The sequence below is a fragment of the Medicago truncatula genome, chromosome 3 (assembly GCF_003473485.1).
Source record: "Medicago truncatula cultivar Jemalong A17 chromosome 3, MtrunA17r5.0-ANR, whole genome shotgun sequence".
In the NCBI taxonomy this organism is placed as follows: Eukaryota; Viridiplantae; Streptophyta; class Magnoliopsida; order Fabales; family Fabaceae; genus Medicago; species Medicago truncatula.
In genome coordinates, this window is record NC_053044.1 from 8,260,814 (window position 1) to 8,283,771 (window position 22,958).

The 22,958-nt window shown below is 33.3% G+C and overlaps 1 protein-coding gene and 1 long non-coding RNA gene across 2 annotated transcripts; one reads left to right on the top strand and one right to left on the bottom strand.

The window, feature by feature from the left end:
• Window positions 1-3,731: 3,731 nt before the first annotated feature.
• LOC11443745 (uncharacterized) lies at window positions 3,732-5,436 on the top strand. Its single transcript, XR_003010110.2, has 2 exons — window positions 3,732-4,205; window positions 4,439-5,436. It is a non-coding gene; the product is annotated as an uncharacterized lncRNA (long non-coding RNA).
• A 753-nt stretch (window positions 5,437-6,189) lies between these two features.
• LOC112420054 (protein FAR1-RELATED SEQUENCE 5-like) lies at window positions 6,190-7,740 on the bottom strand. The gene has a single exon (XM_024778661.1). The coding sequence runs from the start codon at window positions 7,738-7,740 to the stop codon at window positions 6,190-6,192; it is 1,551 nt and encodes a 516-aa protein (XP_024634429.1).
• Between the last annotated feature and the right edge of the window lie 15,218 nt (window positions 7,741-22,958).

The following is a 22,958-nucleotide window of genomic DNA, read 5'->3' on the forward strand; positions in this document are numbered from 1 at the left end:
CAAGGATTTCAGGCGGGGTGTTGAAGGTGACTCAAAATTGAAGTTTGGGAATCTACCAAAATCGTAGCATGATTTGGAAAATCATAGCATGGTTTTTGGACCAGATTTGGCAATTCCCATTCGGGAAAAATCGTAGCATGGTATGGCAAAATCGTAGTACGATTTTGCGCTAAACGATAAAATTAAAACATATTTTTCAGCGTGAGATTTGTTCCAATTTTTTAGGGATGTTTTTACTATAAATATAAGCCTTGTATCAGATGAGAATCATGTAGAGAGCTGGAAAACAAGGGTTTAGAAGCCAACATCAAAACTAAGGTTTGTAGAGAATTCTCTTGGCAACAAACAAACTAAGGTTGAGATTGATTCACCTTGGAAAACACTATTAGGATTGAGTCTCTTGCTCACGGGCTAAAATTGGAACTTTGAGTAGAATTAGGTTTGAAGACTAATTCTTGTAACCTTTTAATATACCTTTGTAAAGTTACTCATTATTATAGTGGAACGAAGGGTTACTCCCTCCCCCATACTAGGTCAGTATTGGATCGAATTGGGTAAAAAAAATTCGTGTCTTCTCTCTTTCTTTCTCTCGTTGTTTTCCACTTTTGCTTGTGTTTATAATTGTTACCCACATTGATATTGGTTGCTTGATTTTTTTGCTCCACACATCAAATTTTATTAGTGTAATTTTTTTGACGATTTAACATCAATTGGCGTCCACCGTGGAGCAAGGATCAAATCGATAATCAAGTACCATGGGTTTGAAGTGGAATATTGAGAAGTTTGTCAGAGATAAATATTTTATGTTTGGAAGGTAAAGATGGAAGCGATGATAATACAACAAAAGTTTGATAAAGCTTTGAAGGGTGAAAACGCGTTACCAGTCACCATGTCACAAGCGGAGAAGACCGAGATGGTGGACAAGGTCAGGAGTGCCATGTATTCCGTGGGGATAAAGTTTCAGAGATGTAGAAAAGGAACCAATTGCGACATCGATGTGGTCAAAGTTGGAGTCTTTGTATATGACAAAGTCTTTGGCTCATCGGCAATTCCTAAAGAAACAACTCTACTCATTCAAGATGGTGGAGTCAAAGGCTATCATGGAGCAACTTACGGAGTTCTAAAAAATCCTTGATGACGTGGAGAATATTGAGGTGCATCTTGAGGATGAAGATAAAGCTATATTCTTGTTGTGTGCTCTACCGAGATCTTTTAAATCTTTCAAAGTTACCATGCTCTATGGCAAAGAAGGCAATGTTATCTAGGAAGAAGTTCAAGTGGCTTTGAGAACCAAGGAGTAGGCAAAGTCTAAGGACTTGAGAGATGATGAAAACGGTGAAGGCCTAAGTGTTTTAAGAGGGAATGGTGGAGGTAGAGGTAACCGGGGAAAGAGTGGTAACAAGTTATAAAGTTTAAGTGTTTTAACTGTAACAAGATGGGTCGCTTCAAGTGGTGATGAGGATGCGGGTGCTTTGGTGGTGTCTCGTTGGGGAGATGAAGAAGGTGATGTTTCTCACCTTGTGAATGATGCCTTGTAGAGCGGTGTCTATCTGGAGAGACGTTAAACAGTCAAGATCATCCTAGAGAGTCTGTGGGAAGAATACTCATGGTCAGTCTGAAGAGGAGGATGTAAGGTTACTCGTGAACAAACTTTGAGGTGGAGTTGCAAGGTGAAAATCATAGTGGATGTACGCATTTCCTAGTTGAGGTAGACAATGTGACAGCCAGATTTTTGCTAGATTTATTTTATTATTTATTATGTGTGTTTGTATGTGCTTGTATGTGATTTATTGTCTCTGCGTGTATTTTATCTGGGATTGGTAGAGTTTGCCTTATGAAGGGTATTTTAGTCGTTTAGGACTTAATGGTATTTTGGTCATTTGGTGAGCAAGAGTAAAATAGTATTTTGGTTATGGGAATTAGTTTTAGTGTTTTGAGTGACAATAAATATTTTTACCAAGTTACTAGTAAGTTTGGGGTAATTAATTAAGAGCCGGTAACTATTCGTCATTTTTATCTATTAAGTGAGTAGAAACTTTGTGAATTAGTTAATGAGAACTTTAAGCTCTTTAAGACAATCGAGAGTTTAGCTCATTTATGTAGAACCTATACAAACTCTAGTCTTAAGAGAAATTCGAGTTTTACACTCATTTTCACAAACATTGAGAGAGGAAGAGAGAGATAGAAGAAATTGTACTTGCAGTGAGTACAATAATATAATATAGGGTTTTAGACCGTTAATGAGATGCCTTGAGAATGATCCCAAGAGTGGTATTTATAGCCTTTTGTGGGCTGGTTGTACCGTGGCTTAGGCCCTAAGCAATATGGGCTTCTGGGTTTATTCACCCAATTTTAGATGTTTCTAGAAGCTGGCTGAGGCGGCGCCTCTAGGGGCGCGCCTGGGTCTTAGGAGCCCTTTTGGAGGGCGCTTAGGCCTTTCTAAAGAGTTTTTAGGCCCTTAGAAATATATTGACGGTCCACTCACCATGAGCTAAACCCTTTCTTGTTGTTTAGACATGACGAGGTTTATATTATTCACTTTAGAGTTAAAGAGTTTTAGCTTCATGCTTCTTTCAAACAAATTGTTTTGACTCAAAACCCTTGAAAGTAAAAAGTTAATCACTTTTATTTTTATTGCCAAGTTCCTCTGAAAGCTAACTTTTTTCATTGTTCATCACTATTATTTCTTTTTAGGTATTTTGTCCCTTCTCTATTATGAAAGGCTAAAAAATAAAAAATATAATGTTTGTTCGGGATCAAAAAATTTATTTGAGATCTTTATTATACTTAACTGGTCAAATGAGTGAGCTAAAGGATAAACTTGACACATCGATCTAGCTTTGAGACATTTAAGAATAACTTCAATTGATGTTAACAAAGCAATAAACTTCTTAAAAACAAAAAAAAAACAAAACAACAAACTTTTACTTATAAAATGATTTGTACTGATTACATGTAAAGGAAGAAAAAATGACTCACATTTCCATGTTTGTTTATTCTTTGATAATCTTTCTTTCAATATATCTCGTGGTAACCGATGGCAGTAAGTAACTTTTTACATTACTTTCTTATTTTCTTATTTATATTAGACATAATATTTCATACTCTTGTATTAATTTTTTTTTTTTGTTGTTATTTGACATTGCAGTTATTCTATGCAAAGATCACTTTGATTGTTATGAAAATATCCGAAAACTTAGGTGTGACTTTGATACTGAAAAGCCGTTTTGCATTTCACTTAATGTTTGTCAATGCATAAAACAATAACCATTATAGTATGTATAATAACTATGTTAAATATAATTTATTTTTATGTAATAATGTTCTTACTATAATAATATCTATGCATTTTAATCTATGTTTATGTGATCTTTGTGTTGTTTAGTTGTTCTATACTTTTTTCCGTTACTCAGATTTTATCTCAATGAATTTTCCTAAGAAATTTTTAATAAGGGACATGTTGAAATCCATTGGTTAACTTTTATTGGGTTTTGGTCTAGTCCCCAATATTTGTAATTATCATTTTCCTTTTAATTATTAATAATAATTTTAGAGTGCTGCAAATTATAGATAAATTTATATAATATTGCTCTTAGTGGAAATCATGGGTGGAGGTAGTGTAATTCGTTTGTTTTCGTAGATTCCCTTTCGTACAAAGCAGTGTTTTCCTAAAAAAAAATTAACAAACACGATACAAATAAATAAATATATATATATATATATATATATATATATATATATATATATATATATATATAGACAGGATCCGTTGACACCAGGTGTAAGTCCAAATCTCAACCGCTTAATTAAACAAATCCTACGGCTCACATGTCTTGCTAAATATAACAATTAGAAACTCACGTGACACTTTTTCCCTGCAAAATCATCTTACGATCTTACTTTGTTCCTCTCCTCACTGTCATCGACCTTTGTTCCTCACCACCACCGACAATGTTTTTCCTTTTCCGTTTCCTCCTCACCGTCACCGTGCTCTTTGCTACTTCGTTCGGCACCATCGTCACCGTCGCCGACGAAGTCCTTATCACAACAGTGCGCCGTACTTTCAACCTTCATTCGGCACCACCGTCATTGTCGTCGACGAAGCCCTTATCACAACACTGTGTCGTTCTTTCAACTGATCAATTGAGGGTTTCATTTTCTCACCTCTTATCAATTGAAGCTACAATCTGAAATCCCCAAACATGGTAATATAACCTATTCCCCTTTCTCATTCACTTTTTCAGTTTTTAGATTGTTTTTCTTGGTTTTTGAAGAGTTAATGGTTCCATTTATTTATATATATGTTATAACAATGAATTTTGAAACTCAGAATGAATTGATTCAAGAGTTTATTAGGCACTATAACTAGAATTCAAAAATTTAGTTTTGCCTCATGTATATTATTGTCTTCACTGAGATTGTTTTTGAATTCAATCAGGTTGTATGAAACCCGGTGTTCTGATTTCATCAACAGAGTTGCGGTCTTATTTGGAGAAATGAGATGTAGGTAGATTCATCGATATAGTTGTGGTCTTGGTTGGAGAAATCGGCTGATTATATCAGGTTGTATGAAACCAAGCTTTCTTACTAGGATAGACCAAGTGACATATTGCATATCACAGTGCATTGGCAATAATCACAGCAAAAAGAACTGCCCTGGTTGCTGACATGAAGAGGAGGAACCTAGGTGAAGAGTAGCAAGTGTTTCAACAAAGTTGAAGGCCAAAAACACCATACAAAAAGAAGTTGAATTCGCTGAGATAATCCATTTACAGATGCAGATATAGGTATGAAAGAGTGGCTTGTAAAGTGCTTTTATCAAAGAGAATGAAGGTGACAAAGATGGTTTATTGTGATTTAGTTTAAAAGCTTGAATTATGGATGCTTTTGCAATGAAGACATTGAGTGTGAAAGGAAGTGAAAAGATTGAACAAGTGATTGTTTGAAAAACTTGAGGTTAAAAATGTGAACAATATAGAATAGGAAGGATATCCTGCAGCATCAAAGAGAGTCCTTAAACGATTATAAATGGTGGACAAGGGTTCTTAAATGATGGTTGTGTGAGTGCTTATAGGCCTGGCAAGATGGATTCAAAGTCACGTAATTTGTGTACTCCAAACTGTTCGGATTGAACTTTGATGAACTGTAATATTCCAATTGTGTAAATATAGGTGGTAAAAGCAAGAAGATGTTGTGAAACTAAAAGCCTTGGAGAAGAAATGATGTGATAGCGGAAGAGGAAGAAATTTACGCGAAAAAGAATTAGATGCTTAGCAACTACAATGATCACTCATTGTTGTTATTTCTAAATGGCGTAGTTTGAATGTTCTCATTGTAATTTTCAATTAGAGTTAGTTTTGTAGTATCATCAAATTAAATGTACTATGCAATATTATATGAAATGGGAATAAAAAAATTTCTTCTTCTACTATACAATTCATTCTTATTCTTGACTGCAAATTTTTCTGCTATTCTTGAATCACTGCATAAAACTTAACAGCAACTAAAAAACATTGTAAAGAGAAATTGGTGTGCTTTTCTTCAGCAATAGAAATTCACTGCATACAATTCATGTTCTAATATTTTTATCAATATTGGAGGTTCTCGCAATTCTCAAAACAGTTTACGATAAAACCAAAGCTAAAAGCTTAAATTCTCACAATTCTCAAAACAAGTTTAACAAATATTGTATCAAATAGGAAACATAATGAATAGTTCAATACAAAATCTAAAAAACACTATTAAAACATCATGACATATCATTAATTGGTTCAATATTGTCTTGTTTATTCTCAAAGATTGCATAAAAACAAGGAACAAATACACTTGCCAAAGGGCATAACCCATGATACCTCCCCTTACAAAAACCCAAAACTGTCAGCAGTAAAACCACAAACAAGCTAAAACAACATGACGACAGAAAACACATGACAGCACCAAAGGTAAAAAAAAAAAAAAAAAAAACACCAGCAGGCTCAAAAACTCCACACGCACAGCAATAACAGCAGCAGAAACAACACAGTAATAACAGCAGCCTCCAATTGAAGTACCAAAGCAAACAAATGAAACCAAACCATCTGCAATAGTAAAGATAAAATCAATACACCATTTCAACATAACTCAAATTTTTTAAACACAAATACACGCTAAAAATAGTTGGAAACTTCAAAATAAAAATTCATACCTCCATCAATCAATAGAATCGTCACTAGTCTTTTGTTTGCAACTACGCCGATTGTGGCCATGCTCTCCACATAATTGGCAACTTCTCCTCTTGGCTTGTGATCGAGTTATTGATAGTTCAATACTACTTTTGATTCTTCCATGTTGAGTCTCTCTTGTTACATCCTTTTTTCTTCCTTTAGTTTGTGAACCACGTGGATCTTTAATATCTAATTCAACAGATACGTTCAATGGCTCATTCATCAAATTTTTAGAACTTGGCTCTAGAGGAGTTATGTCATCTTCAATGCGCATTTCATTTTTTCGTTCTAAAGCTCTTTCATACAGTTGCTTCATTCCATCTGATATCAATTCGTGTAAAATCGGCGATTTTGCTGCAAGATCAGATAATAGATTGGCTTGAGTATGGACATGTATACTTCGTAGAGTTGCTGAACTGTTGTTCTCAAAGGAATTTTCCCGCCCATATTCATCAAATTCAGAACCCTTGATAGCATCTTTTGTGCAACGCTTTAAAATATAATTACTTGGAATGCCGACAACATTTTTGGCTTGGAAAATCACCAAGATATGTCTGCATAATATTCCCATAAACTCAAAAAGTTGACAACAACACTTTGCAGCCTTTGTGTCAAGATCCACATGGACAATGAATGTGTCTCGAGAGTCATAACAGCTGGATACTTTGTATGTATATTGAGATCCATTTTTTTCAATTTTCTCCTTTTTGAATTGAAGAATCTGTGCGAGCTCATCATGAAACTTTCCAAACATGGTTCTTGTATAAATCGACGCTGCATGCTCCTCAATTTTTGACTTAATACTTGAGAGACGTGATCGGTGCCTTGATTCAAAATCTTCTCGTTTCTGTTTTTCATAACAGCTATCCACTGCCTTGTCAAATTTCACTACAAAACCTTGTAGTATAGTTGACGAATTAACAAACGAATCAAAAAAAGCATTAATGCTCTCACTTCTTTGTGTAGTGTTCATCCCAGCAAAAAAAGTACTTCTGTTATAAATAGGTACCCATGACTCTCTTATTTTATACAAACCTTGAAGCCATTGATTCGCCTTCAAATCATAGGCGACTAAAATACGCTCCCAATTCTCTTCAAAATCTTTAATGGATGGTGAATCATGAATGCACGATTTCAATTCCTTCTTGAAAGGTGATTTTTTATGGTATATATGTGAAAGCTTTTCGGCAAATTTTCTGCGGATGTGCCACAAGCATAATCGGTGACGAGTATTTGGAAACACATTGGCTATTGCATTTTTCATTGACAAATCTTGATCGGTTATTATCGACACAAGACTTTTTCCATTCATTGCCTTTAGCCATGTTTGAAATAACCATTCAAAAGACTTCTCCGTCTCATCTTGCAACAAAGCACATCCAAATAAGATAGATTGAAAATGATGATTCAACCCAACAATAGGAGCAAATGGCATGAGGTACTTGTTGGTTTTATATGTTGTATCAAATGTAACAACATCTCCAAAAACCTTATAAGCCAATCTCGATCTTGCATCCACCCAAAAAATTTTTATCATTCTATCTTCATCATCACATTGTATTTCATAAAAAAAAATTGGATTCTCAGCTTGCTTTGTCTTACAAAAGTTGAATACAACTTGAGCATCTCCAATTACAAGATTCCTTCTTCGAAGATTTCTAAGGTGATTCCAACAATCTCTACTAGAAAAAGACATACCTCCACTATTGAACATTTCATCAACCTTTCCTGTAGGTATTCCTCCTCATCAAACTTCTCAACAAGACTCCTAGCTGGCATACCCATTTTCTTATGACACCGAAGATAATTCACACTCTTAGGGCTAAGCATGACATGATTATGATCATTAATGAAGCTTATGATACTCCATTTGCTCCTCTTCCATGCTTTTGAAACACTAAGTAATGCCTTGCAATCAGTTCTAGAAGTTGAGGTCTTTCTCTTAGTTCCCATAGAAACACTGCATTCTTCTTCAATGCTAATCTTTGTTGTATGTTTACCTTCATTAGAACATACAAGTGTGCAAAAATTTTCCTTGGTTGTACGAGTTCGAATTCCAAAACCTTCTTTCTTAGCAAATGATATGTAGAATTCCTTAACATCATTAATGGTGTTAAATTCCATTCCAATACGAGGATGAAGATTAGGATCATCACCATCATTAGTCTCATGAGATGAAATAACTTTTGAAGGGGTTTCAAAACCATTGGACATATGATTAGTTATCCCATCTTCTAGGTTTGTAATAGTAGAACTTTCTATGCACTCTGTATCCATGTAAAATTCTACAAAAAAGAAAGAAGTGGAAGATTTAACCCTAACCTTATTTAAATCCCAACCAGAATATTGTGGAAGAAAGAAAAAGAAATAAAATACATACCAAAGCAGGAAGAACGACAAAGAGAAAAAACAATGTCTTGAGGTGTTACGTAACAACAACAACGATGATCAAGGAAAAACCACACGGTGTGGGAAGCATACCGATAAAGAAAAGAAAAGAACAGCAGATTCAGGCAACGACACCGCAAAAAAATAACAGAGAATTGAGTTGTGAGGTGTAAACAGAAACAACATGCAAAAAACCACACTAATGGAGAAGGTAAGAGAAGAAAAGTAGACAACAATCACTGAGAAAATAACAGATAAACGCAGACAAACCACGAGGTGTGGGAAGGACACAATGAAGAAGAAAATAGAAGAAACCTAGATTCGCATTCACAGAAAGAAATCATCTGACATGTGAGATTTAAAGAATTCAAGAGTGATGTGTGGAGCCATGGCAAATGTGTGATTTTGCGGCAAATGGAAAGAGGAAGCAGTAAGATCGTAAGATGATTTCTAATTGTTAAGATCGTAAGATCGTAAGCAGGGGAAAAAGTGTCACGTGAGTTTCTAATTGTTATATTTAGCAAGACATGTGAGCCGTAGGATTTGTTTAATTTAGCGGTTGAGATTTGGTGTAAGTCTTGGACTTACACCTGGTGTCAACGGATCTTGTCTCATATATATATATAAATGTCTGGTGTTTTTTTTTCCTTTATCAATTAAAAAGTGTAACAAACTAGATGAGTATATTTATATTTACTTTTTCATTATCACAAATATACACTTAAATAATTTTTTCTGTAATAAAGATCGTTGTTGGTGTCATTAAAAAAAAGAATTTAGATTTTTTTTATATTGTTGAAGTCATTGAAATAAATAATCATGATTAGTTTGGTTTGTTATAACTTGAAAGCAACAAACATTTATATTTTTTGTTTTAATCCAAATCAAAATTTTATAAAAAAATACCATTAATAATTTTCAAACATTAGCGTAATAAAAAGAGCGGTAAGACGGGCACGTGAGTGCCCCGTCTTTTCGCTAGTTATAATAATGGGAGGCCACCATAGTTAGATGTCATGTTTGTCATTTGCATTTTTTTTTTAAATGTCTCGCCTACTTTTATATCTCTTTAACAAGAACAATATAAAAAATAATATATAATTATTAGTCACTTTAATTAATATTTATTATTTATTAGTTGGTGAAAAATATTTATTATTTATTCTACTTCTAGTTGAAATTAGTCAAGGCTTAGTCGGTTGAGTATAAGACACTCAACAGGCCAGCCACTACTTTATGGCCAAAATTAATTTTATGTAGATCAACAGTTCAAAATTAAAAATGTTATTGGCAACATTTTAAATCACAATGGGAATATATATTAAAAAAACCATTTATCTTGTGTTTTGCTTAACTTTTTGACCAATTATTGTTTTTTTTGTGGGTTTTTATGTCGTTGATGATTAATGCTTTATTTTTAGTATTTTCAAAAAAATTTGGTCAGATTGGAGGTTAAGTAAATTTTCTTGTTAATTTTTGGATTTCACTCGTTTTTTTACCCTTTCTAACTAAAAAGTCGTAACGTGACCGAGCCTTATTGTGTCGAAGCATGTGACCATGCGTTGGAAAACTAACAAGCATCGTTATGACTTCAGAGTTTCTAAAGATTGATTCATATGACGAGATATGGGATTTTCGGCCACATTCCAATAGAAAAGATCGAAATCCTTTACCTTCGTCTGATTTTTGTGGCAATATCGGAGAAATTATTTCAAACGACATTTTTTAACACCGAGAAAAATCTTATTTTTTGCATAATTCCTTGACCAATTATTGTTTCCTCCGTGGCTTGACATTTCATGGAAGGAAGGTGGAAATGCAGGGTAGCCAACATAGTGCTTTAGGACAAAATTACTAATACTTTACGTAGTTAGTTTAAATTCCCCTAACAACCATAATGTGAACATAAAAAGTTCTTACTCGAAGGATAATAATAATACAAAAGTATTTTATATATAAAGTTAATTACATTGTTTTAGTATATTATTTAGTCAATATATTTTAGGATTCAGTTTTCTCAAGTTGTGGGTCGTGATTTTGTATTCGTATTTTTTGGAGATATGTCGATCTAATTGCAATGGTTGTCGTGCTTCTTGTAACATCCCAAACTGCTTTTGGAATTACTGACTGACACCATAATACACCAATACGAATCATTTCAGCGTATTAAATTATTCTACATAATTCACTGAAAGGCAAGCATTAGAAGTACATGTTTTTCTTAAATTTATCTCTAATCGAGTTCAACAGTAAACTAGCAACAAAACCGTGCTAAGCACGAGTTTTATGTTCTAAACAAGATGAACATAGAAGCGGGAGCTATTTGTTAACACAATTAAAAGTGAGGATAGAAGGACGTGAAAAACAAAAACTAACTTACCAATTAAACCAATTAGGTCAGAAGTAAAACAGAAAAATAAAAACTAAAAATTTAAAAATACTGAAAAGAAAACTTACCTAACCTAGCCTAATTATTGACAAAATAAATTCTATTGATTACCTTGTCGAAATATCAACAATCCCCAACAACAACGCCAAAAATTTGTTGGTGTTTGTTTGACAAGTGCACCAAATCATAATCAAGTAGTAAGCTTGTAAGTTATAGTCTCCATAAGGATTGTCATTCAACATGGTAAATAGCAGAATTTATTAGCAAAACAAATAAAGGAAAAGATTGAGAGTGATTGTCGTGCTTTAATTGTTCTGCCCAATGTAATGCCCATACTAAACTATCTAGAATAGTCGGGTGTTAGTCATAAGAGACCGGATAGATTAAAATTACAACATGAATTTTGTTTGAATGAATTATATTAAAGCACGGTCTCATACATCTGATGAAAGTCCTAACTGACGAGTACAAACCATAAGTCGTATATGAATACAAATACACTAACTCGCGAGTACAAAGTGTAAAATCTTTGTCTGAGTAATAGTACACTAACTAACGTGTTGTGAATTCCGTACAAAACCACACCAATACGAAGTAAGATGTGTGGAGCAAAGGAGAGTGGTAACCACCAACAAAGTGTGTGCAAGCAATAATCAACAAAAACAGCACCTAGATCTAATCTAGGAAACAAGTGAAAAAACACAATACACAAGCACAAGATAAAAGGAGAGGGAAGAGGAAAACAAAGACACCAAGAGATTGTTCACCCACTTTGGTCCAAACTTGACCTACTCTGGAGGAGAGATTGAACTCTCCAATCCACTATCAATGAGTTCTTACAAAAGAGATACAAAAGGTTACAAGAAATTAGATTTGACAAGTTCACAATGAACAACCCTAATTTCTACCCTTTTCCCAATCTCACGAAGACACTCAATGATTTTCTCTCTTCAAGGTGTTTCCCAACCCAAGAGAAGCTGTAACGCCCTCTTTGAATTATTTGATTTATTTAATTATTTAATTGAGTCTAAAATTTATTAAGAAGAGTTTAAAATATATTTATTTGATTATGTGATTTATTAAGTGGCTTATGTTGTTATTTAATAGATTAAGATTTGAAAATAGAAATAAGATTGAGTTGAGAGTTTGTTATGAGATTTTAGAGAGTTTTGGGGGAGAAAGAGAAATAAGATAAAATAGAAAAAAGGGTTATAAATAGGAGAAACCTAGTTTAGAAAAAATATAACGTACGATCAATTTTGGAGAAAAGGCCGAGAGGAGGGAGAAGACCTAGGAGTGCTGCGATTTTCATCTATAAGGTAAGGGTGGGACTAACATTCAATAATCTTAAGTCATTGATTCTGAAAATTGGATTTAACATGTTGTAGGTTTTCGTTTTTGAGAATTTGAGAATTAGGGTTAAAAGTGGTTAATTGATGATTTTCTAAAATAATGTTTTTGATCAAGTTTTATATGATTTTGAGTCTCTTTTGATCTATATAAATGTTTAGACAAATTTTGGAATCAAATTTGGGCATTGGGAAGTCAAAATTGGGTTTTTTGGTGAAAAATTAGTTTTTCCCGAGAGCTGCACAGTGACAGCATCTTCTGTTCCATGTTCTTGCGTCTTTTTCACACGTTTCCGTTTTGAACTGGGTTTTGGTGTAAAAATGAAAGTTGTAGATAATTTTGTTAGCTTTCCAATGGCTTTGGTGTGGCGTAAAAATGAGTTCTGGTTTAGGCGTTATGATGAAAATACTCCAAGGAGGTCTTAGTGAATTTTTATGAATTTCAGCACAACTTTGTCCGAATTTGAAATGAAAACTGGTATTGATTGGTACAGAATTGGTCTTAGGTGTAAACACAAAAGTTGTAGGTATAAACGTTAGCTTTCTAATGCCGTTGGTTTGACTTCAAAAGGATTTATAGAACTTGAGTTATGGTCAAATTACTGAACATAGGTCACAGTGAATAATTGATTATGATCGATGAATTAGTATATGTATGTATATGTTTGTGAATACGATATTGTCCATGATTGATGAAGTGTTATATGTATATATGATGTTTTAAGATGTTGATTATTATTTGATGTTGTTATATTGTGATATAATTGTATATGCATTACTTGAATTATATGTGAATAATTGAGACGTTGTTGATTTGCATTTGATATTATTATGTCATGCTGTTTTTGTATACTGTTGTGTTGCTGTTGTTATTTAACTAAGCTGCATGAGTCGGTCTAAGTTGATTAAGATGATGAAGTTCCAAATTATTGGATTATATAAGAGGTTGTCGATTTAAGATATTACGAGGTCGAGTCCATGCATTAGCATTTCATTGTTGAGGGCTTGATGCCCTGGGAGCCTTTTTACGCTCAAATAAAGTTGAGGGCTTGATGCCCTGGAGCCTATTTACGCTCAAAGATTGGTACCACATGCATGTTTAGAAGATTAAGTTGCATAGTCAAGAGGTTAAGTTGTCAAGTTGTCCAGTTATCAAGTTGTCGAGTTGTTAAGTTGTTAAATCATGAAATTGTTTAAAGCTGTGATTCTTTATATGAACTATTAAAGAAGTGAATTATGATATATTATTATCTATGATGAATATTATGATGATTACATGATGTTGTCTATGAGTTGTTAAATATGATTGATGATGCTTATGTTGTTAAATGTAATTGATGAATTATATGCTTAATATTATTATTTGTGAAATCTCACCCCTTCTGTTTGCCCACCATGGGTAACTAACAGGTAACCAAGAATAGTTGATGTCGTGTGAGCTTTCCTTCTCGTGTGTCTTAGGTGCTCTGATACGTAACGGGATGGGAACTTTGTTATTGCTTTTCTATTCCATACGTATTGTTTTTGAAGATTTATGACTATGTTTTTAGATTAGATTTTTATACGACATTTATGAAGAGGCCTTCGTGCCAAAGACTGTTTTAGTTATTGAAATAAATTCCGCTGCGAAGTATTAAAGATCTTGTATTTGAATTTTAAAGGATAAATGGTTATTTATTCAGTTTATGATTTTAAGAAAAGAATGTGACATTCCGTTTATGTTGAAAAACTCTGATTATTTATGCAAAATTTTTATAATGGGAAAACGGGGTGTTACAGAAGCTCTAATCAAAGACTCTAAAACCTAGAGTTACTCCCTTTGATTTCCCAAGTTTCTCTCTCTTCCAACTGTCCTTCAAATCTGCACAAGAACACTTAAATACTAGCCCTCCACTGATAAAATCGTGTCACGATTTCCAGATCGTGTCACGATTGGTACGTTCGTCCCAAGGCACGACCAGTCCTTATCATGGAAACTTAACGAGCAAGTTTGCAAATCGTGTCACGATTTGGCACCCTGCAAACCAGCTCACCGCATCACGAAATCGTGTCACGATGCCAAATTCGTGTCACGATTTCCCTGTTCTTCTAGACCACAAATTTGAAGCCAAATCTCAACATAACGAGTACACTATATATAAGAAAAACAACTGATAGCATGATAAGAGACAGTTGTGCATAATCATCCAGCTTCTGCTGCTTGCCCTTGCCACCATCAACCTGCTTATCTAACGCAAAATAAATGGATTAGGGTGAGACACGATGTCTTAGTGAGTTCCACCTATCCTAAGCTATAGGCAATCTCGGGGAACCTATGATCACCATTTGTTTGTACATGATCCTAATTTAGGATTTCTTGTTCTGCATAAGGTAACGGTCTAGGTTTGGTAATTATATGAGTTCATTTTATAGAATGCACCGGCTGAAGTAAGCCAGCCATATCCCATTGTTGTCCGGTGAAAATTCATATCGTATCAACCTAACACCGGAACTTCTCTTATCGTCATGCAAGACTTACATTGGAAAAATGCCTATCCACTACCGACGAGGAACCTCAACTCCATTACTGATGTAGAGTTGTGTCACGCTTAACTAAGTATACATAATTTCTTATAAAGATAATAATCTAGTCATGTAGATTATATCGGTCCTCGAAGTCCAATATTGACGTGTAAAATCAGCTAACACGACTTAACATATAATTTAATCATGTCATAGGGTAATAAAATTGAAGTGGAAGAAATAGTCACAAGATAAGGGGTTTGAATTATGACCCTTTTAAAATTTAGTCCTGCAACTTAAATAAGTATGTATGCTCAAGAAGATTCTTGGTAAATGTTAGTCTAACAAGATTAGAGTATTAGATATATAACAATTGATTTATACACGACCAAAATGTTCTGGATTAAATCAACTTTAAATGATTAAATAGTTTTGACAAGGACCAGAATGTTTTGAAGAATGATTATATGGGCATAATGAGAAAAATGATATTAAGATAAAATGTGAAAACTATTTTATCAAGGACCAAAATATTATGGAGAATGATTAATATAAAAGCAGAATGATAATACAATATTAAGTAAAAATGCACGGACCAGAATGTTCTAGAGAATGATTAATATAAGACAGAATGATAAAACAATATTATAAGTTGAATTTAAACTTTAGTTAAACATTTATGCAGTTGTTTTATCTTGGACCAGAATGTTCTGGAGGCAGTTAATATTGAATAAAATAATACAACAATATTAATGATTAATTTGGGACCAGAGAACTCTTGATTAAATTGGTTGTGATTAATTAGGACCAGAATATTCTGGAGATTAATAAATATTAATGAGTGTGATAGTGTGTGTGTATTGTGTAGCTTTAAATAAAGAGAAAGGGAAGAAGAATAACACAGGAGAACTGTTCTGGTTCACCAAACCTGACTACTTCCAGTTCCCACACCACATGTGAGATTATCCACTACAGTTGTCTTGCTAACAGAAACTGTCTTGCTAACAGAAACTTATGACTAACACTATAAGGTCTTGATCACACCAGATCAGTCTGTTACACCCTGTATTATCAACCTCAGCAGGCTTCTACAATTCTTTTCCTTCCTACAAGAAAGGTTGTTACAATTCTTTCTCAAACTATCGTTACGGATAGACTTAAGAATTACAATACACTTGGTATGTGAAATGGGTTTGGGATCGAATTTACACTCAACTATTGTTTGAGGGTATGATAATATGAACACACTCACAATATTTGATCCACAAATCTGTTATGAGATGGAGTGTGTTATAGATGAAGAGATTATGATATTTGCACTTAAAAGTGGATTATGGTTAAAATCAATCTCTTAGCCTCAAAGGCTTCTCAACTCATGTTTAAGATTTAGATGAACAAACTCTTGATATTGATCAAAGATATAGTGAGAGAGTTAAAGCTTGTTTGTATGTGAAGAGTTTTTGAAAGTAGTGATGATTTTCACTTGAGAGAATACTTGCTTTTAAAACTCTTACTTTCAACCTTCATAACCACTTGTATTTATAGGTGAGCAGTGCCTTGGTGATCAAGAGTGAAAATAGTGTTGTTGGACATGTTTTTGGCAGCTTTCCAAAGCTTCAATTGATTTCACTTTTCTTCTTTAAACAGACAGAATGTTCTTAGAATGTTCTGTACGAACAATTTTCTTTGCTTGCATTGTTGCTGGCTTGTGAGAGAGATAACCAGCTGTTAGTGAGTTGTATAAGCTTGCTAGACACTTGATAAGATGTGTTGATGTCATATGATGATGTCATATGCTTTTATCATATGGAACACCTTTAAGAGCTTACTTTGATTGTAGAAGTTTGAAGGTTGCTTATGATGATGTAACCTTGATGTCATTGCATGATGTCATAATATGATGTCTTTGATGATGTCATATGGTAGTAACTTTGAAGACATATTCCTTAATGGGTTTTTTTTGCTCCAAATGGGTCGAACCGTTCTTTGGGCCCAAGACACCAACTTTCAATTAAATATTTTTCCATGCTTTCTTCTTGTGCTGACTTGTATACTTTCGATGTACTATTTTATTTGCTTCGTATATCTCAAAACGTTCTCAGTTCGTTCTTACTGATACATTCTCACAAAACACATTAGTGGATACCAACATAATTGATGAGATAAAACTGCAAGTGCACGGTCTTACCGAAGTAGTATGAAAAGAGTATCGTTCCGACAGGGAGTAGTTTAATTCAATTAACCTTTGATGATGATTAGAGGAGAAACGAGTTGTGAGTTGGGGTTTTCAAACGATTGAAAGATAATAATATAAAAGGAGCCTTAGGATCATTGGTTCATCTAAATAACAAGTCCTTCACAAACCAAACTATAAGCTTATAACTTTATGTTAGACCTAATTTCTCAAGACAGTTTCTCTTTTATTCCTCTAGCAACCAAGCCTATTTCGCTGACTTGATTACTATTAGATTTTGGTTCCTCTAACAACCAAGCCTATTTCGCTGACTTGATCATTATTAGTTCCCTTGAAGATCGAAACTATGTGTCTCAAAGATTGCAAAGACTATTTCGCTGCCTTTGCAATCCTTGTCTAAATTCACTTGTTCGAATATCAAAGCTCCACTTTCGTTTTATGAATTGATATTTGAGATAATGGATAAACAATTATCAAACCTTCCACTTTCGTTTCCACAGTTTGATAATGGTTGATTCATGTTAAAGCGGTGAATTTAGATAAGAAATTAGGGTTACATAAGATTAAGGCTTAGAGCTTGGCTTGATTAGGATTATGTCATTTAGACTTATCCAACAATCCCAAGACAAAGAGAAGTCTACTCACTCATGTTCATCGTAGACATGGGGAAGAAGAGAGAAAGCATAAAAGTAAATGACAAGAAAGTAAAAGAAAAGAAAAGAACTTTTATTAGAAAAGCAATTGTCACTTATTGAATTCCAAGAAAAGATGAATATTTGTGCTGGCTAGCTACTCTATTTATAGCATACATTCGACTTAAAATCTAAGCAATTACATCACTAGAATGTTCCACAAGAAACTGCGGGCTAAAATAGAGTAGCTTAAAATCTAAGCAAAAGCAGCAAAAGTGACTCTGGAGGGTGGCACGGCCGTGCCAATGCTAGCACGGGCCGTGCCAAGCTTCTGACTTTGGGGGGGGGGGGGGGGGGGACATATTTTTGTCTCCGAATCTTCTTATTTTCGCACTAAATCAGCTCCAAGTCCCTTTCATTTGCTCCAAGATTCAATCCATCAAATATTCATTCCTGAAATATAATAAATGCAATTTGTAGTAAACAATCTCAAAAGGAAATAATACTAATATAAAATAAAATAAAATCTAATTAAAACTAAACTAAATAACATATAAAAATAGATAATAACTGACTCATCAATAATAATTGTAATATTTTTGTTATCTTTTAAAACATCAAATGATGATATTTTCTTCACTTTGTATGACCAGAATGATATTTGTAGGAACATAAGAAACCTTTCTCAAAGTCAAAATTCCTTTGATTGATTTCTATTTTTCAAATCATATCGTGAATAGTGATGGAAGATTCTTGGACCATCATAAGTCTTTTATGATAGAATCTCCAAGCATATGATCATGAATTTTCTTTGATATTTCCTCAACCAATATCATTAATGAATGAATTAATAAATAATTCATTCATGAATTGGTTTCTCTTCAAAGTTGATTCTAATCTTTTTAATGAAATGATGAGACAAATTTCGAGTGTAATATGCATCTTCATCACGAGAACATTCTTTCATCGGAGTTGATAATGTTCTCTTCTATGACAATATATTCTCGGTTAATTAACCTTGAATTATTTTGTTGGTGATGTGATTTATCTCATAACTTCTCATGGTGATTGCACACAATGTTTCTTGTACATTGAGTATCTTTGAGATGTTTTAGTTTAGGCATGTCTTTTCTTTCTTGAATCTTTAAGGCATTGTTCAAAACCATGTGGTGAGAATGATGAATCAATTACTCAAAAGGTTCATCTTCTTGTTGAATCTTTACTCAACACTCATTTGATTCCAACAATATTCTTTTTATATCTTCTTTGAGCTTGTGATACTACTGTTTTAGTATTCTTTCAATGAGTATATACATGCAATTGTAAGCGACTTCTTTCTTGTCAACTTCTGTAAAAAGACTCAATTGCAAACATCAGTAGATCACCATTCATAAAACTTAGTGTTTATTCCATAAAGTTTGTTATCATTAAAACATTCTTAAAAAGTTTTGTTTCAACAAAAATTTCATAAGGGTCATTAATCCACCCAAATCTTAACATACTTGTAGGTTATGCCTCTCATGAATGCATATTGTGTTACTCAAATGTTTAGCTTGATTTGCTACGAAAATGAGTCATCCAGGGATTAAGGGAAAGTCTATACTTAGTTCGTAAAAGGTTGGAATCAAGAGAATTGGGTTAAAAAGTAGCTTTTAAGTTTTCTGAAGGGTGTAATCGATTCCACAAGGGGTGCATTCGATTACACAAAGCTGCTGCCTCTGAAAATGCAGTTTTTTCTTAACAGTGTAATCAATTATACCATTACAAAAATCAGCTTTTTGCTTTCTAAAAGTGCTTTTTCACTCCCAATTTATATACTAACTTGCCTCTAGCCTATAGGACCCAGAGACACATATAAAAAGCATGGCAATTCAAGATTAACAATACAACAGCACATGCAATCACAGTGGATACTAACATGAAATAGATTAATTCAAATAAGCTGTTTTCACACAATAACTTAACTACCCATCAAGGGGAAAAGACTCATTTTCCCTCCTTTAAATGTAACCTTTTAATCCTCGTTGGTTCTTGATTCTCAGTTAATTTTACACCGCATCTTGGTAAAATACCTAACCTTCTCATGCTCAAAATTCAAGCGCATGGCAGAAAGAATGATTGGGAGAATCGTCGGCATAGATGGGTGAATATATAGGAAGCGAAGGAATTGGGTGAATCACACTAAAAATGTGTTGATTTAAACGTAGGAACACCATTTTTTTTAGAACAACAGTCCTTCAACCGGAGCATTCTTCAAATATCCCAGGATTTGATAAACAACATTCAAATGCTCTTCACTTGGCGAATGGATGAAACTAGCATACAAGTTCTTCAAAATCACCCAATAGAATGGAAAAAAATTGCAAAACTAATTGCATTTGCACAACCTTAAATCATAGAATGGAAAATTTTGTTATACACAATAGAATGCAACAAACACCATTCTGATAACTCGATAATATTAGTAATATGAATTACATTGCACGCTGACAAACAACGGCAAATTATCCCTTTCGCCAAAATCTTCAATAAGAGTGTCTATTTTCCTAGTGTCATCGTGAAGGACTTCGAAACAAGCTTGCATCACATCTTCCACAAGCTTAAATAAATCTACTCTTTTTCCCACCCATGAAGATGTAGTGTCTTCAAGAATAAGTTTCTTGACTATTTTCGGTTCACCATTCATCAAAAAGGCTAGGGCACTTGGGACTAAATCTCTCAAACAAAACCTAAAAGGGAAAAATTTATCATCAAATGTCAATCTCATTCTTAGATGTCCTCTATCACTCTGTAAATGTGTTTCAGCAAATGTCAATCTTTTTAAATACCTTAACATTCTTAACTGGGGATAAAAAAAATTCTTAAATTAAAGGTGTAACCGGTAACAATTTTTTTCATTTGTTACCAAAAAGATGTTGCAAAAGGGGAAATATATATTTATTAGCGCGCAAAAGTTCTTACCTCTCTTTTTTCTAGATGAACTGGCCAACCCTTTTTAAGCTTTTCGTCGTCAAGAAAAGTGTTGATTCCCATGCTTGATAGAGCAGCATATAGATGAGAAACCAAGCTCTTACGTGTGTCTTCACCTCTGAAATTTATGAACATGTCGTAGATCCATTGATGAGAATTCAAATTGAAGGATAATGATGATGAAGAAGAAGACATCGAAATCGATGAAGTCAGTCAACCGTTTTTTGTAAGAGCAATTTAGCCGCGACATTACTTTAGAATCGAGGTATATCTTCACATGATTAATCAAAATACATAGTCTGGAATTACTTCAAGGCAGCCTATAAAAAGAAAAACAAGATTTGAGATTAGTGTGAGAGGCTCTGTGCAGTAATTTAGAAGATCAAATTACTTACGCATATGCTCAAAAACTTTCTATTACAAGCTATAACCAACATAATTAATTATTTACGCATGAATTTGTGTGAGAAAGTCTATAACTAGTTTATTTCCTTGACAATCGATCTATAACAGGTTAACAACAAACCTAGCTGCCAAAATAATTTGATATATCCTGAAAATCAAATCAAGAACAAGTACAATATATTGGTTTGTCTCTGGTTTTTCCCTAAATTTTAAAACGATGGAACTAGTGGATAGTCATATAAACATGCAATTTCTAAATGGGATATTATGCAATTTGAGAAAAACATTCATAATGGGGTGGAAACACTTTACTTGTTTTATAATAGATAGTTAAATGGTTTAATAAAGAAATACTTTAATAAGAAAAGTGTTTTAAAAAAGATGGTGTGTAGTTTTATGAATTGTAGTGAGGGGTTATTATGTTCAAATACTTGGGGTTACCGATGGGAGCAAATTCTAAGAAACTTTTAACTTGGAAGCTTTATTGTATCAATTGAGGAATAGACTAAATAGTTGGGGTAACAAATATGTGAGTCATGGAGGTAGGATAATGCTACTTAATGCAGTGTTAAAGTCTATTCTAATTTTAGTTAACTCACGCAAGTGTAAATAAACGGTTTTTACACGTGCGTGACTTAAGTCACACTGCGTTAGTTAAGTAACGCATAATTTTACACCTGCGTTAGTTAACTAACGTAAGGGCATTTTTGGGATGGCTGCAGGACGCGAACGAAAAGTGCATGGAGAAGAGTAAAATTCTCTTTTTTGTTCATTCGGGGCCAAAGAGTAGGAAGCTCCGTATATGTTTGTTATTCGCATGGCTTTTTTAAAAAAAAAAATATCTTTTTAAAAGGAACCTTCTTAACCTCACCCCTTAACGAAAATATTTTATTGCAAGAAAGAAAGGATCGAGAAACATCATAATAAAGAGCATTTTAAGTGGATATGAATTGTAATTGAGATATTATTTCTTTTTTTTGCTTTAGGATATCATAATTAATTTGTCAAAAAAGCGTTTACAAAAGTTGAACCTTGAACCTAGCTCATCTTCAACTAATTTTTAACTTTTTTTGGTTAACAACTAAATTTATTTTTATTCTACATTTGTACTAGTCAATTATATTATATTCATCTTTTATATTTGTTTTCAATGGATTTAAAAATAAAAGTTAGTCAACAAAGGTGTTCAAAAAGTAAAATAAAAAAAGGTGTTCAAATCATTTGCCTATATAAACATTTACCAGGACAACATATGTGTTATAGCAAAGATGAAAACTACCACGACACATTCAGCTCTCAGTTTCACATTGTTGATTGCTTTGTTAATCATTTCCTCAGGTTTGTTTTGATTTATTTTTCATCAAATGATACATCAAATATAAATTTCACATGTTACATAAAAACATTGTTCTAATAAATTTCATGTATTGTTTATGTATGCAGATATGTGCATGGATTATGTAGAAGGAAGAATGAATAGTGAAATTGTATCCTCTCTGATTCATACAAATGATAATGGCAATTGTTCATCCTGCAAAAGTGACAGTGATTGTATTAATTGTATCCTCCCTGATTGTAATAGAGCGCCGGGAGGTGTTACTACTTGTTTTCAACATGAGTGTGTATGTCAAGTATTTCCACCTAAACAATACTAGTTGTGTATGGATGAGAATAATATACCTAAAAAATAAATAATAAAGTATTTGATGAGCGTGCCCATAATAAGCAAACACAATTATTTTTCTTCCAATTTTCTTTATCATCATCACTAACAAAAAGATGAGTACTCACGTGCCGTCTTTACACTCTTTTTATTGCGCTAACATTTAATAATTATGAACGTTTTTTTTTATGAAATTTTGATTTTTATTCAAATTAAAAATATAAATGCTTTTTTGCTTTCAAATTATAACAAATCAAGCTAAC